The sequence below is a fragment of the Crassostrea angulata genome, chromosome 2, assembly GCF_025612915.1.
Source record: "Crassostrea angulata isolate pt1a10 chromosome 2, ASM2561291v2, whole genome shotgun sequence".
Classification (NCBI taxonomy): domain Eukaryota; kingdom Metazoa; phylum Mollusca; class Bivalvia; order Ostreida; family Ostreidae; genus Magallana; species Magallana angulata.
Genome location: NC_069112.1, coordinates 16,047,151 through 16,061,675, shown reverse-complemented (window position 1 = coordinate 16,061,675; position 14,525 = coordinate 16,047,151). Strand labels below are relative to the sequence as shown.

General features: G+C 34.7%; 1 protein-coding gene across 1 annotated transcript in view; it reads left to right on the top strand.

Annotated features, from left to right (window-relative positions):
* The window catches only part of LOC128171301 (uncharacterized), a 53,786-nt gene extending 41,537 nt beyond the window's left edge, over window positions 1–12,249 (top strand). The window contains exon 3 of the mRNA XM_052837072.1: window positions 6,567–12,249. Coding sequence (XP_052693032.1) covers window positions 6,567–12,001 — 5,435 coding nt within the window. The 3' untranslated portion in view covers window positions 12,002–12,249. The remainder of the gene's footprint in view (window positions 1–6,566) is intronic.
* Window positions 12,250–14,525: the final 2,276 nt, after the last annotated feature.

Below are 14,525 nucleotides of genomic sequence, written 5' to 3'. Positions count from 1 at the left end.
CATATTTTAGTTGAGGAAAATCCCTATCCGGTTTTGAGTTATTCCCCTTTTAGTAAAATTTAACGACTTCTTTTGTCCGGGGGGGTTTAGCTTTAACGATGACTGGCAGAGTCTCAAAGATGGGCTGGTTTGGAAGCTAATGCATTAAATTTGTGCGAGATATATTTTATTTATTATTTAAATGCAAATAAAAGGGGTGGTATAGATGTTGAAACAAAGGTAAGAAAAAAAATCAAAAAAAAATTGCGTTTTTTCCGTGTTAGTTTTCTATCTGATAAAAATTTGTTATAACATGTATTTTAAAAGTTCTTGGTCTTACCCAGACCTTTCATTCGGTATACCGAAAAAGGAGCTGGCCCCTATAATTAGGGAGTTAGAGGCGTCCAAAGTTTCTTGTTAATAACTTAAAAAGGAATAAAAATTTCTAATGCATTATTGAAGCAAAGTTGTAAAGAAATTAATTTTGAATCCTTCCATGGTATTCAATTTAATGTTTTCATAATTTATAGTCAGTATTTGCAGAAACAATTGTTGTCAGTTCGGTCCATTTTTGTGGGGGTGCGCACGTTTATGAGGTTATGAAAGGGCTTCTTGTAATGCACTAACTGATACATGTAGCGCGCAAAAATAATTCCACATAAAATTCCCAAATGTTTTTATTCATATGTACATTTTCAATTCATAAAGATGAACCTCTTTGACCTTATTTTTGTTGTTTGTTTCATTACTGTGCCCCTGTCTATATTTAGATGCATTGCGAGACTCAGGTAACCGATCGATAGGCGAGTCGCTAGCTGTATTCAGGCCGTCGCCTAGACGACAGACTGGTGCATGTGCTTGTAGAGCTGGACGTGCGCGTTTAACGCCCCACTGTGTTACTGTAACAGAGACATTTTGAATTGTTTCAGTACTGGGAGATGTGTTAACAAAATGGTTCCAATGCATGGTAATTAAACTCAACTTTTCTACAATACGTATACACGGCCGTCTTATAAAGCACAATGTGTATTACTGGCATGACAAATGTACGCTAGCAATTTAAACGAACGCGGGATTGCTCCCGATAAAAGCAAAAAAAAATACTGATTTGCGATGGATATAATATAATTATCATCGTGGAGATGATTTTAAAAAGTGAACTTAATATTCGTATACGATAATATTTGAATCAAAAGCCGCTAGTTTTAAGTTACGGTTGTTAGGGATATTAATTATGACTTGCCCCGCGCTTCACGTTTTTTACTTGCAAAACATCTACAAACGAAAATATCAAACAACCTTCAGCAGCAACTTATAAATTATTTATTCCATACACAATTCTAAAGAGGTAATTAAATAAATTTTATAAATGCTTTAAATACTTGTACTCGCTATATCTTCCATGGAAAAAAGTGGCATGGAAAAAATGTTGTTCAATGTTCATCAAATACGCTGTAGCCTTAGCAATCGAAAATAATTAACAAACTGTATATTGATAGATTGACATATTAACAAACATTCAGACCCGCAATGTGTTTTTGTTACAAGTTCTATAAAATGTAGACTCAATGACTGAATTCTTTACCGTTTTCCGTCTGGGTTATTTTGAATCACGTGTGTACGTTATGTGTAGCCATATAGATGAACTCTTTAAGTGTTTAATTTTCAAAAGAAATTGTGTACATGCACAGCAATGCAATGCTAGGACAATTAAATTTCAATAATGTATATGGTGAGGCCGGTCGGACTGATACTGGTTCTGCTTGTTCTAGAAATAGCGAATGTAATGCGAAGTATTGGGGTGTTATATTTTAAACAAATATAAGTATTGCTTTCTTAAAAGCTTTCATTACTCAACAAAGTATTTTATTGGAAGCATTCTTAGTTACCTTAGCTGAATATATGTACCGCTCGGTCTGTATCCCGGAAAAATTGACTACCATCCGAAATTTTTCATACAAGGTCTACAGACTTGCAGCTAACATTACCTTTAAAAATACATTTTAGAATTTGCCGCTGTTTATAAATTCATTAAAAAGACGCGCAGAATCAAGTGGTAATATGTCGTTTGATTTGGGATTTATGACGTCTATTTATATTGTTTTCATTAAAATTATTTTATTATTTCAAGCTTGTGGGTGGAATGAAATCAGTTTCGCATGTTATATCACATAAACATGTCCTCTCCCCACTTTTTCTTGCAGCAACTATTTTTTTAGAATTTACATAAAAAAATGGAATTATCATGGAGTTGCCCCCCCTACCCCCGTTTTTGGTAGCATATAAAAAAATGGTATGAAAATCATGAAATTATGAGTGAAATTTTGGAAAATTCAAAATTCTTCTTTTTTCTCTTTCTTTTTTTGCTTGTCAAGATTTGTTGGATGAGTTTGCCACCCCCCTTTTAAAAACGATGCTACGTGCCTGGAAATTACTCATTTCTTAATTCCCCTTTTTAATAAACAAAACAAACAAACAGACATAACCGATCCAGATAAATATAATTACATGTATCAAAAATAAACTTAAAAAACTTAAAAAACAAACTACACATTCATCCTTCACCCACAATATTGCATTTTCGATATTTGTCATCGTTGTAGACCCGTGTAACAATCTGTTAAGTAGGTGCTGATCTACATATTCATTAACGCATACAAAGAAAAAATATATTTTGATTTATTTTTGAATTTCTTTTGATGTAAAAAAAAAGAGAAGGTGGTTCTCAGTCTCTCTTTATGCTTGTATGTTAGCGTTTAATCCAAGTTCATTTTGAATATCCTTTTGTAATTTAAAAAATGCGATGTAAATTTTTTTTTCATGCAATATTTCGGATAAAGCAATGAAGAGTTGTTTCTTGAAATTTTATTAGACCATAAAATTGTAAAATGCTAACATTGAAAATTGTGCCCCATTTCTTTCTTTTTTTTAAGGTGAAACTTTATTGATTTTAAAAATGATTCTTTGAGATAAACAAATTGACATAATCAATAAGAGTTTGACAATATCTAACTGCAGGTCTGTAGCTTTTAGTCTGAAAAAGAATCGGATGGACGACCTAGGACATAGATCGTCCATCCGAATTTCTTGAAAATTGCCATTTCTTTCGTACGCGGACGCAATACTCACCGAGACTAAATGGTTCGTATCTAAAGTTTTAAGTTTTAACTGCTTTGAAAGGTAATATTGGTTTTCTGATAATTATGAACATGAATAATTAAATAAAAATGGTTAAAATTACAGTAAAATTATCGACATCGGTCTTCTCCATGCGCATATCTAGAAGTGGAATGGTTCCAGACCCCCCCCCCCCCCCCCAGCGAAATTTCGTTCAATTACGTGTACAATATAAACTTACCAAATATGCATCGGACATCCCTTGGCAAACTCAAATAACCGTCTGACTTTTCAACCCCCACCCCGGAAAAAAATTATTTTTGGTCTGCGCATTTTCCCCCTCCTCGAAATACAAAATTATTCTTCAAAACCCCCTGTAAAATTTCCAGGATCTCCGCATATATACTAAGAGATTCATTTGCGCTTGCTTTCGATAAAAATGCGTTTAAAACGTTTGTCAATGGTCTTTTTACCTTCGTACCGGACATAACCACAGTCCCACTATGTGAATAAAATGCGGCGAATCAAACTAGAGACAACGTGTTAAGATTTGTATTTGCTTATAAACATGTAGTATCATCGTGCAAAATGCACTGTACAATTATATTTTTTTTTGGACTTTACTTGTAAAATTCAACATCTGTTTCGTAATTTTTCTCACAGTTTATTTCTTACAAAGTTACTATTTATTTAGTGATTGACACTTTTCAGACTTTATATGTGATTTTAAAGAGACAAAGTGTCATGTATCAAGGACTGTTAATATTGTGCAATTATCAGATTTTCATTTCTTGGACATCAAAGACTCATTGAGTTTATTTAATTATTTTATATCTGTGAACCTTTCACTCAGCTTACTTATATCATTACCTGTCAATTTATACTCATTGTTAAGATTCTTATAAATAGTTATGTACAATTGTCAATGCGCAGTCTGGAATACGGCGGCCAGCCCCGGCCACGTCCGACTCTCCCAGAGTCTTGAGTCCGGAGGCCACTACTGGCCATATCCGACTTGTTTGTAACATGTCTGTCTGTTAAATTGTTATAATGTTGCCATCGTTGAGTCTCGTCCAATTTATGTGGAATCCTGCATCAATGGCCTGTTTATTTCTCTGGAACTGTATACTGGTGGACCTTCGGGAATACGGCAAACCTACCCTTCGTTTAAGCTTACGGCCCACAGCGCGCCACAACCTTATACCTTATACACTTTACGCCAACATTCCCTCACCCGGTTCGTACTGCACACGACCGATGCAGATCCAGACGAATTCTCTAGCATGGAATATAATAATTTGTTTCTCAATGTTTATACATCTAATATTGTACTATGGTTAGCTATCAATTTTTTGTAATACGTCACAAGTATGACGCAGCTACGACGGAAAACCTAATCGTTGCTTGCAACGAGCTCGTCTCTAGTTTTTCTTCTTTTTTTTCCCCCAGGGACAGCCTTTTTGTTTCAAGAGATATTGAAATAATTTTTTCTTTATGTTATTGACATTAACAGTTTTGGTACCAAATGACCCTTTGCTTGATACCTCCAAGAACTTTCAAAGTTATTGCCCTTGTGTAAATAAAGCTTGATATCGTTACTCCTCTGAAACCATAAGCGATAGAGACTTGGAACTTTTACCAATGCCTTCGTTAAACTTAGGGAATTCTTCAATCTATTTATACCTAAAGGATATGAGCCCCCTTTCTAGTAGTTATTGCCCCTGAAAGTTTTTAAATTTCTAAAAAATCACTTCCAATTCTTTTATTATTTGTCATAGAGACCTCGGACCACTTGGAATAAAAGCGTCAACCTTGGCCAAACAAAATGACATGAAGGTCAAAGGTCAAGGTCATTTGGAAATCCTTTAATTATGAGTTTTTATATCTTATTTGTTTAGGGTGGTAGAGAAAAACTTTTTTAATGGATGTAATAGGACTTCTTAAGACAATTCAAAATATAACCCTTTAGCTCTTATTTTGAAACAATTATAAAGTTATTGCCCCTATAGTACAAAATGCTTAATATCGCTACTTCTCATAGACCGGTGGAGATAGAGACTTTAAACTTTTACCAATGTTTTCAGTAAACTTAGAGGGTTCTTCAATTCATACCGAAAGGGCCCGAGGCCTTCTTCTAGCAGTTCTCGCCCCTGAAAGTTTCTCAAGTTTGTTGAAAACACCTACAACTTTTGAACCTTACTTCGTAGGCCCATCAAACCACTTCAAATTGAAATGTTGACATTTACCAGACCTAAGGGTCAAAAGTCAAGGTCAAACAAAAAATTTGCATATTCTAGGTTTTTTTTATTTTTTTTAATGAAGTAACGCAGAGAAAATGTTTTATTATTCATATTGAAACGAAACATAATATAATCAAAATAATGATGTGGAAAGACCTCTAATTGTTCGAGAACAATTAGTCTACTTTTTTTTCATTCCTGTCAATTTTTACGAGGGAAAAATGATAATTTGTGAATGAAGTTATCTTTGAAACTTTCCCTTTCATCGATTTCGATTGCACTTCTTTCACATGTAGGTGTATTTTTATTAGAAATCGACCAAATGTGCATAATAAATATCTTGGGACAGCCTATAGTATTTATTATAAGAGAACGTCATTGGGCTTGGAAACATCAAAGCTCCTACTTTGGTTGTTAAAAATGTCATATAATGTTGGTATCCTTTGTATTTGAGTTCCGGGGCCTTTAAAACATTCACTATTTATCATAAGGGGATTTTAAATATCGGGCCTGGGGTTTGAAACTTCATGCGGTTTCCTTGTCTACCTTTAAACCTTCAGATTCATTTTTAACATTTAATTTCGTTGTTCAAAATTTGAATAGGTAAATGATAACCAATATTTGTGATTTCAAGGAATAACGTGTAACTCAGATTTTATATGTTTCCTTAACACCCCGCGAGTTGATACGTTGAGGCCTAGGATAATAGAACTGGTCAGTTAATACACCTAAGATATCAGAATATGATGACCAAAAATGTAGAATTCTTTTTATATATTGTTTAACGTATTGTCAAATCTTGGATTATAGAGGTTTTGAATTCGTTCTTCGCGTTGTTTTTTGAGTTTTTGAGTTTCTCTACCTGCTTAAATCTGCTTATTTTGTCGTTTGGCTAACCAAAATGAATTTTATGATCAGTGAAATGGTAGACAGATTTTACGTTTTATGTCTTTCTTTTGTCTTATTGTCGTTGCTTGTTTCGGTGTTTGATTTTACCCCGATTGCAGCTAATGAGTATATCACTGCAAGCCTTTGAATAAAAAGAATCCAAAGAAACAGATTTATGTGACTTAATGACCGAGATGAAAGACAGTGCTGAATTACTGGACTTAGTTTAACAGGCGACACATAAAGATTTCAGTGGGGTTTTGTTATATGATAATTGAAATGATTGAAATGCTTTATCTGTAAAAAACAAAATTAATATATACAACCATTTATTTTTTTCAGAACCTCAGCTTGATCAAAACATTTTTGAGCAGTGGCAGGAAGAAAACAAAAATTTTGTCGTAACAAACGCATGTAAAGAAGTAGAAAAACTTACCAGAAATCAGAATTTGGTGATTGTAACAGGTCATTCAGGTGCAGGAAAGTCTGCCATTATTCAACACATTGCTTTGAAATATAGGAGTCAAGGTTGGATGGTGAAACTTGTAAATGAGGTAAAGGAAATTTCATATTTGTATTCGTCAGCAATACAAAACAAATCCATTTTTGTCCTTAATGATCCAATTGGCAAACAGTATTTTGATGAAATTGCATACAATTCTTGGGAATCACATGAGGAGACATTGAAAATTTGTTTGAAGAAAGTGAAAGTTCTTCTGTCATGCAGGAAATATATTTTGTGTGATGAAAGAGTAACATGCCTTTTAATGGATAAAGCAAACTCTGTAGACATTAATAATGTCAATCTAAGACTCAATAATGGTGAAAAACTGAAAATTTGGAACATTCACTCGAACAACTATAAATTATTAAAGAAAGAGTTTGCTGAAATTTTTGAAATTGAAGAATACTTTCCCCTATTATGCAAACTATATTTCACCAATGCCCGAAAAATAAATGATGGATTCCTAAAATTTTTCAAAGAGCCAATCTTAGTTGTTGAAAAAGAAATAAGAAGTTTCAGAACATCATGTAAAGAAAAATACTGTGCTCTAGTTCTTCTTGCTTTTTTGAACGATGGTCTTAGCATCAACGATTTATCGGAAAACGAGAATTCGAGAGAAAAATTTAAACTAGCATTGAAACTGTGTGGAATGCAGGACAGCACAGCACCGTATATTATTGGGGACACTCTTAAAACACTGCAGGGTTTTTTTGTTAAGATGATTGGCGATACCTATCATTTTTATCACGACTTTGTGATGGAAGTTACCACTCTTGTTTTTGGAACAGATTATCCAACAGTTGCAATAAAGTACGCCGATGTCAGTTTTTTCAGAAAAAGAGTAAAATTAATAGATAATAACTCCCAAAACGATAGATTTACAATATATTTAAGTGACAAACACATTGCCGATCTTGGACAAAGACTCTTTACTGATCTTTTGGGAGAGCATTTCATACATGTTGTTCTCAATCCTTGTTTGAAAGACACGAGGATGATACAAGTTTTAATAAAAGAATTTGAGGATCAACCAGGAAAACTTCCATTATTATTGGAAAAGAAAGAACTCCCAGAGGAACAAGAACCCAATGTAGCTAAAAAGTTATATTTTACGAGACTTTCGTTTTTAAAACTAAAAAAAGGGATATCACCTCTTTGTGCACTGATTGTATATTGCCATACACAACTTTCGGAACATTGTTTAAAGGTTTTTAAAGGCATGCAGACTGATATTATTGATGACTTTCTCTTTTCTTCAGTTTGTTGCAATGGCTCTTTAGATTTGTTCGATTTTCTTTTGAAAAACACGTCAAAAGAATATTTGACAGAAAAATGGGAAAACTTTAGTCCTATTCATATCGCATCAATGTTCCATAATTTTGAAATACTCGATGAACTCATTAGGTTGGGGTTTAATGTGAATTTATTGACTGCACAAATGAACTTGACTCCTTTGCTGCTAGCTGCTGGGAATAATTCAACTACCAACAACGAGACTGAGGACCAGAGTTCCAGTAAAGCAAGACGAAATAAAACCGTTCAAATTTTGCTGAGTAATGGAGCAGATATCAATTTATGCACTGAGAGTGGAGTCAGCCCTCTCTATATAGCTTGCTATAATGGGCATATAAGTACAGTACGACTTTTATTGAGTCATGCAGCAGAAATTGATTTATGTGATGATAACGGAGCAAAACCGTTTCATATAGCATGTCAAAACGGACATTATAGGATTGCACACCTTTTACTTAGAAAGGGAGCAAACATTAATTCGTGTATGACAAATGGTGCCAGTTCTCTCTATTTAGCGTGTGAAAACGGATATGATGGCGTCGTACAATTTTTAATATGCAAAGGAGCAGACGTCAATTTATGTAAACACAATGGATTTACACCTCTTCACATAGCCAGCGAAAACAACCATGACAGTACTATTGTAATATTACTGAGTAAAGGAGCAGACATCAATTTTCAAACGAAATCTGTAGCAAATTCTCTTTATATATGCTGTAAAAATGGATACGAAAGTACTGTTCAACTTTTACTAAAGAATGGAGCAGATGTTAATTTATGCGATACGAGCGGAGCAAGTCCTTTTTATATTGCTTGTCAAACCGGAAATGAAACCATTGTGCAACTTTTATTACACAACGGAGCCGACATTAATTTATGTTTAAAAGACGGATCTAGTCCTCTGCACATAGCGTGCATTAAAGGAAATGATAGCATTGTAAAACTCTTACAACGTAATGGAGCAGACATTAATTCATGTAAAAATAATGGAATTACACCTCTGTATGTAGCCAGTGAAAACAGACATGAAAGCACAGTGAAACTATTACTTAGTCAAGGGGCAGACATTAATTTGTGTGATAAAAACGGAATCAGTCCTCTCTATGTAGCTTGTGAAAGAGGACACGATAGCACTGTTCAAGTTTTACTTAGTAAAGGGGCAGACATTAATCTATATGGAAAAAGCGGAGCAAGTCCTCTTTATGTAACTTGTCATATCGGACATGAGAGCACAGTGAAACTATTACTTAGTCAAGGGGCAGACATTAATTTGTGTGATAAAAACGGAATCAGTCCTCTCTATGTAGCTTGTGAAAGAGGACACGATAGCACTGTACAAGTTTTACTTAGTAAAGGGGCAGACATTAATCTATATGGAAAAAGCGGAGCAAGTCCTCTCTATGCAACTTGTCAAAACGGACATGATAACATTGTACAACTTTTAATCAGTGAAGGGGCAGACATTAATGTGTGTGATGAAAACGGAATCAGTCCTCTCTATGTAGCTTGTCAAAACGGACATGATAGCACAGTGAAACTATTACTAAATCAAGGGGCAGACATTAATTTATGTAAGGAACACGGAGTCAGTCCTCTCTATGTTACTTGTCAAAACGGATATGAATGCATTGTACAACTTTTACTCAGTGAAGGGTCAGAAATAAATCTATGTAAGGAAAGCGGTGCCAGTCCTCTTTATGTTGCTTGTCAAAATAGACACGATAGCACTGTACAAGTTTTACTCAGTAAAGGGGCAGACATAAATCTATGTACTGAAAACGGAATCAGTCCTCTCTATGTAACTTGTCAAAACGGACATTATAGCATTGTACAACTTTTAATCAGTGAAGGGGCAGACATAAGTTTATGTGATGACAACGGAATCAGTCCTCTCTATGTAAGTTGTCAAAACGGACATGATAGCATTGTACAACTTTTAATTAGTGAAGGGGCAGACATTAATTTGTGTGATGAAAACGGAATCAGTCCTCTCTTTATTGCTTGTCTAGAAGGACATGATAGCATTGTACAAGTTTTACTCGGTAAGGGAGCAGACGTTAATTTATGTGAAGAAAATGGAGCGAGTCCTCTCTTTATTGCCTGTCTAAACGGAAATGATAGCAATGCACTACTTTTTTTGAGCAATGGAGCAAACATTAATTCATGTACAAAGAACGGATTCAACCCTCTCTGTATAGCTTGTGAAAGCGGACACGATAGCACTGTACAACTTTTACTCAGTAAAGGGGCAGACATTAATTTGTGTAATGAATGCGGAATCAGTCCTCTTTCTGCGACTTGTCAAAACGGACATGATAGCACAGTGAAACTTTTACTAAGTCAAGGGGCAGACATTAATTTATGTGATGAAAACGGAATCAGTCCTCTCTATGTAACTTGTCAAAACGGACATGATTATATTGTACAACTTTTAATCAGTGAAGGGGCAGACATAAATTTATGTGATGAAAACGGAATCAGTCCTCTCTATGCAACTTGTCAAAACGGACATGATAGCACAGTGAAACTATTACTAAGTCAAGGCGCAGACATTAATTTGTGTGATGCAAACGGAATCAGTCCTCTCTATGCAACTTGTCAAAACGGACATGATAGCAAAGTGAAACTATTACTAAGTCAAGGGGCAGACATTACTTTGTGTGATGAAAACGGAATCAGTCCTCGCTATGTAACTTGTCAAAACGGACATGATAACATTGTACAACTTTTAATAAGTGAAGGGGCAGACATTAATTTGTGTGATGAAAACGGAAGCAGTCCTCTCCATGTAGCTTGTCAAAATGGAGATGATAGCACAGTGAAACTATTACTCAGTAAAGGGGCAGACATTGATTTATGTGAAGAAAATGGAGTTAGTCCTCTCTATATTGCTTGTTATTACGGACATATTAGCACAGTGAAACTATTACTCAGTCAAGGAGCATGCATTGATTTATATAATAAACACGGAGTCAGTCCTCTTTATGTAGCTTGTCAAAACGGATATGAAAGCATTGTACAAATTTTACTCAGTAAAGGGGCAGACATAAATCTATGTACTGAAAACGGAATCAGTCCTCTCTATGCAACTTGTCAAAACGGACACAATAGAACTGTACACGTTTTACTCAGTAAAGGGGCAGACATTAATTTGTCTGATGAAAACGGACTCAGTCCTCTCTATGTAGCTTGTCATAGCGGACATATAAGAATAGTGGAATTATTACTTAGTCAAGGGGCAGATTTCAATATATGTTCAAAAAGTGGAGTCAGTCCTCTCTTTTTTGCTTGTCATAACGGACTTAATAGTACTGTACAACTTCTACTCAGTAAAGGGGCAGACATTGATTTATGTAATGAAAATGGAGACAGTCCTCTCTATATTGCTTGTTATAATGGGTATATTAGCACAGTGAAACTATTACTCAGACAAGGCGCAGGCATTGATTTATGTAATAAACACGGAGTCAGTCCTCTCTATATAACCTGTGAAAGCGGACACGATAGCATTGTACAAGTTTTACTCAGTAAAGGGGCAGACATAAATTTGTGTGATGAAAATGGAATCAGTCCTCTCTTTATTGCTTGTTATAACGGACATATTTACACAGTGAAACTATTACTCAGTCAAGGAGCAAGGATTAATTTATGTAATGAACACGGAGTCACTCCTCTTTATGTAGCTTGTCAAAACGGATATGAAAGCATTGTACAACTTTTACTGGGTAAAGGGGCAGACTTAAATCTTTGTAAGGAAAGCGGTGCCAGTCCTCTTTATGTAGCTTGTCAAAACGGACATGATAGCATTGTACAAGTTTTACTCAGTAAAGGGGCACACATAAATCTATGTAAGGAAAGCGGTGCTAGTCCTCTTTATGTAGCTTGTCAAAATGGACACGATAGCACTGTACAAGTTTTACTCAGTAAAGGGGCAGACATAAATTTTCAAATGAATACGGATTCAGTCCTCACTATGTAGCTTGTCAAAACTTACATGATAGCACAGTGGAATTATTACTTAGTCAAGGGGCAGATTTCAATATAAGAACAAAATGTGGAGTCAGTCCTCTCTATTTTGCTTGTCATAATGGACTTAATAGCACTTTACAAGTTTTACTCAGTATAGGGGCAGACATTGATTTATGTGATGAAAATGGAGACAGTCCTCTCTGTGTATAGCATGTGAAAGCGGACACGATAGCATTGTACAAGTTTTACTAGGTAAAGGGGCAGACACTAATTTATGTGAAAAAACGGAGCCAGTCCTCTTTATGTAACTTGTCAAAATGGACATGATAACATTGTACAACTTTTACTAAGTAAAGGGCAGACATAAATTTATGTGATGATAACGGATACAGTCCTCTTTATGTAGCTTGTTCCAACAAGCTTTACAGCATAGAAGGCATTGTACTCAATAAAAGGGCAGATATTAATCTTTGTGAAGAAACTGGAAGTAGCCCTCTCTTTACAGCTTGTCAAAACGGGTATGATAGCATTGTACAACTTTTACTCAGCAAAGAGTGAAAAATAGTGAAAAAAACTGGAAGTAGCCCTCTCTTTATAGCTTGTCAAAACGGGTATGATAGCATTGTAAAACTTTTACTCCGTAGAGGGGCAGAAATTGATTTATGTGAAGAAAATGGAGCCAGTCATCTCTATGTAGCTTGTCAAAACGGACATGATAGCATTGTACAACTATCACTTAGCAAAGGGGCAAATATTAATTATTGTAAAAAAGCGGATCAAGCCCCTTATGTACAGCTTGTAAAAATGGACACGATAACATTCTGGAACTTTTACTCAGTAGTGGGGCAAACATTAACTTATGCAAGGAAAACTGAGACAGTCCGTTCGATGTACCTTGTCAAAACGGATTTGAAAGCACTGTATAACATTTACTTACTTATGGGACAGACATTAATCTATATAAAAAAGCGGAGCCAATCCTCTACTATGAAGTTTGTCAAAACGGACATGAAAACACTGTTAAACTTTTACTAATTAAATCGGTACACCTTATGTTGTTTGTCAAGGCAGATATAATAGGATTTTGTAAATTTTACTCGTTAAATTGTCATAATTAAGTTTAAGTGAGGACATCGGATAAACGGTTTTTTTTCTTCTGAAGCTTGTCACTGTACAATGTTTTATCATTAAAGGGACATACATTACGCGGATAGAATTAGGAAGCCTATGGACAACACTACCCCGCGACTTCCGTAAAACAATAAACATATCAAGTAAAGTAAAATCATCACAGTTTTAGAAAAGCTACTGCTAGAATCCTATACTCTCTTCCAACGATTAGTTATTCGTCAAGTTCTCCAAACACATTTCTAACCTTTATATAGTTTGCTCTAAAAACGGATGCTGCATCAAAGCAACACATAACATGGGATTCTAGCAGCACTTTTCAAGTTCAACATTGCTCAAACTATTGATACGTGTTTAATTTGAACTTCCAAATATATGGGGAAGTGCTGTTCCAGTCGAATGTATTTATCGTATACTACGTCAGAGGAAAGCCCGGCCGAGAAATAAAAGCACAGTCACACACCTTTTAGAGATAGTTTGATAAAGTTGACAATTGTACCAGTATTCCTTGGTTCAATTCTCAACAAATACTTTATTAGAGTTCCAAGAGTTTTTAAAATTTGAATATGTTTACAGTGCTTTCCGATTACATTAACACGACAATCTACTTTCAGTCATGAAGTCATCAATGCGTTGATCTACGTAATACATTCTTATTTTTAAAGACAAAAATTACCTGATATTTGGTCTACACTTAATGTTTTAATAATTGAATAGGTATTTAATAAATAAGATTCATTATTTCACGGAATTACATGTATCTTTGATTACATATGCTTCCTGAAAACCCCTACGTAATTTTCTGGAAAAAAACCAAGATCGAGTCCTCTTTATGTAGCTTGTAAAGTCAGACATGCTATCATTGTTCTGATATAACATCGATATCATTTCACCATTGTTAAACATCATACTTATGAAGACATTTGCATATTTTGAAGTTTAGACATTTCAGAATTAAGCTATCCATAATTTACGACGATATCGATATCAACGATATCATATCGATATCATTTTGCATATTTACACACCTGAAGCTATTATGTCATCTCTCATTTGTTTTTGGCATTTCTTTATTTTTTATTGATATTGACAATATTGTATCACTTTATATCATATTATACCCGAAAATACCATCATTTACACGTTATTAGGCATTGCTGCTGTTTTTATATTGGTGTCGATATCGACGATATTTACGATATCGTATCTATTTCGATTTTCCTATATTCACAACTGAGGTGTCCAAACTTACCGGCGATATCGACGAAATCGTATCAATATCGAATCGCATAAGTGCATTACTTAATCAATTATAGTGGATATTTGTACAAAACTTATCAATACTTTTTGTTGATATCGTCGATATCGACGATAACGATATCATCTTGCAATAGTTAAATAAGGTC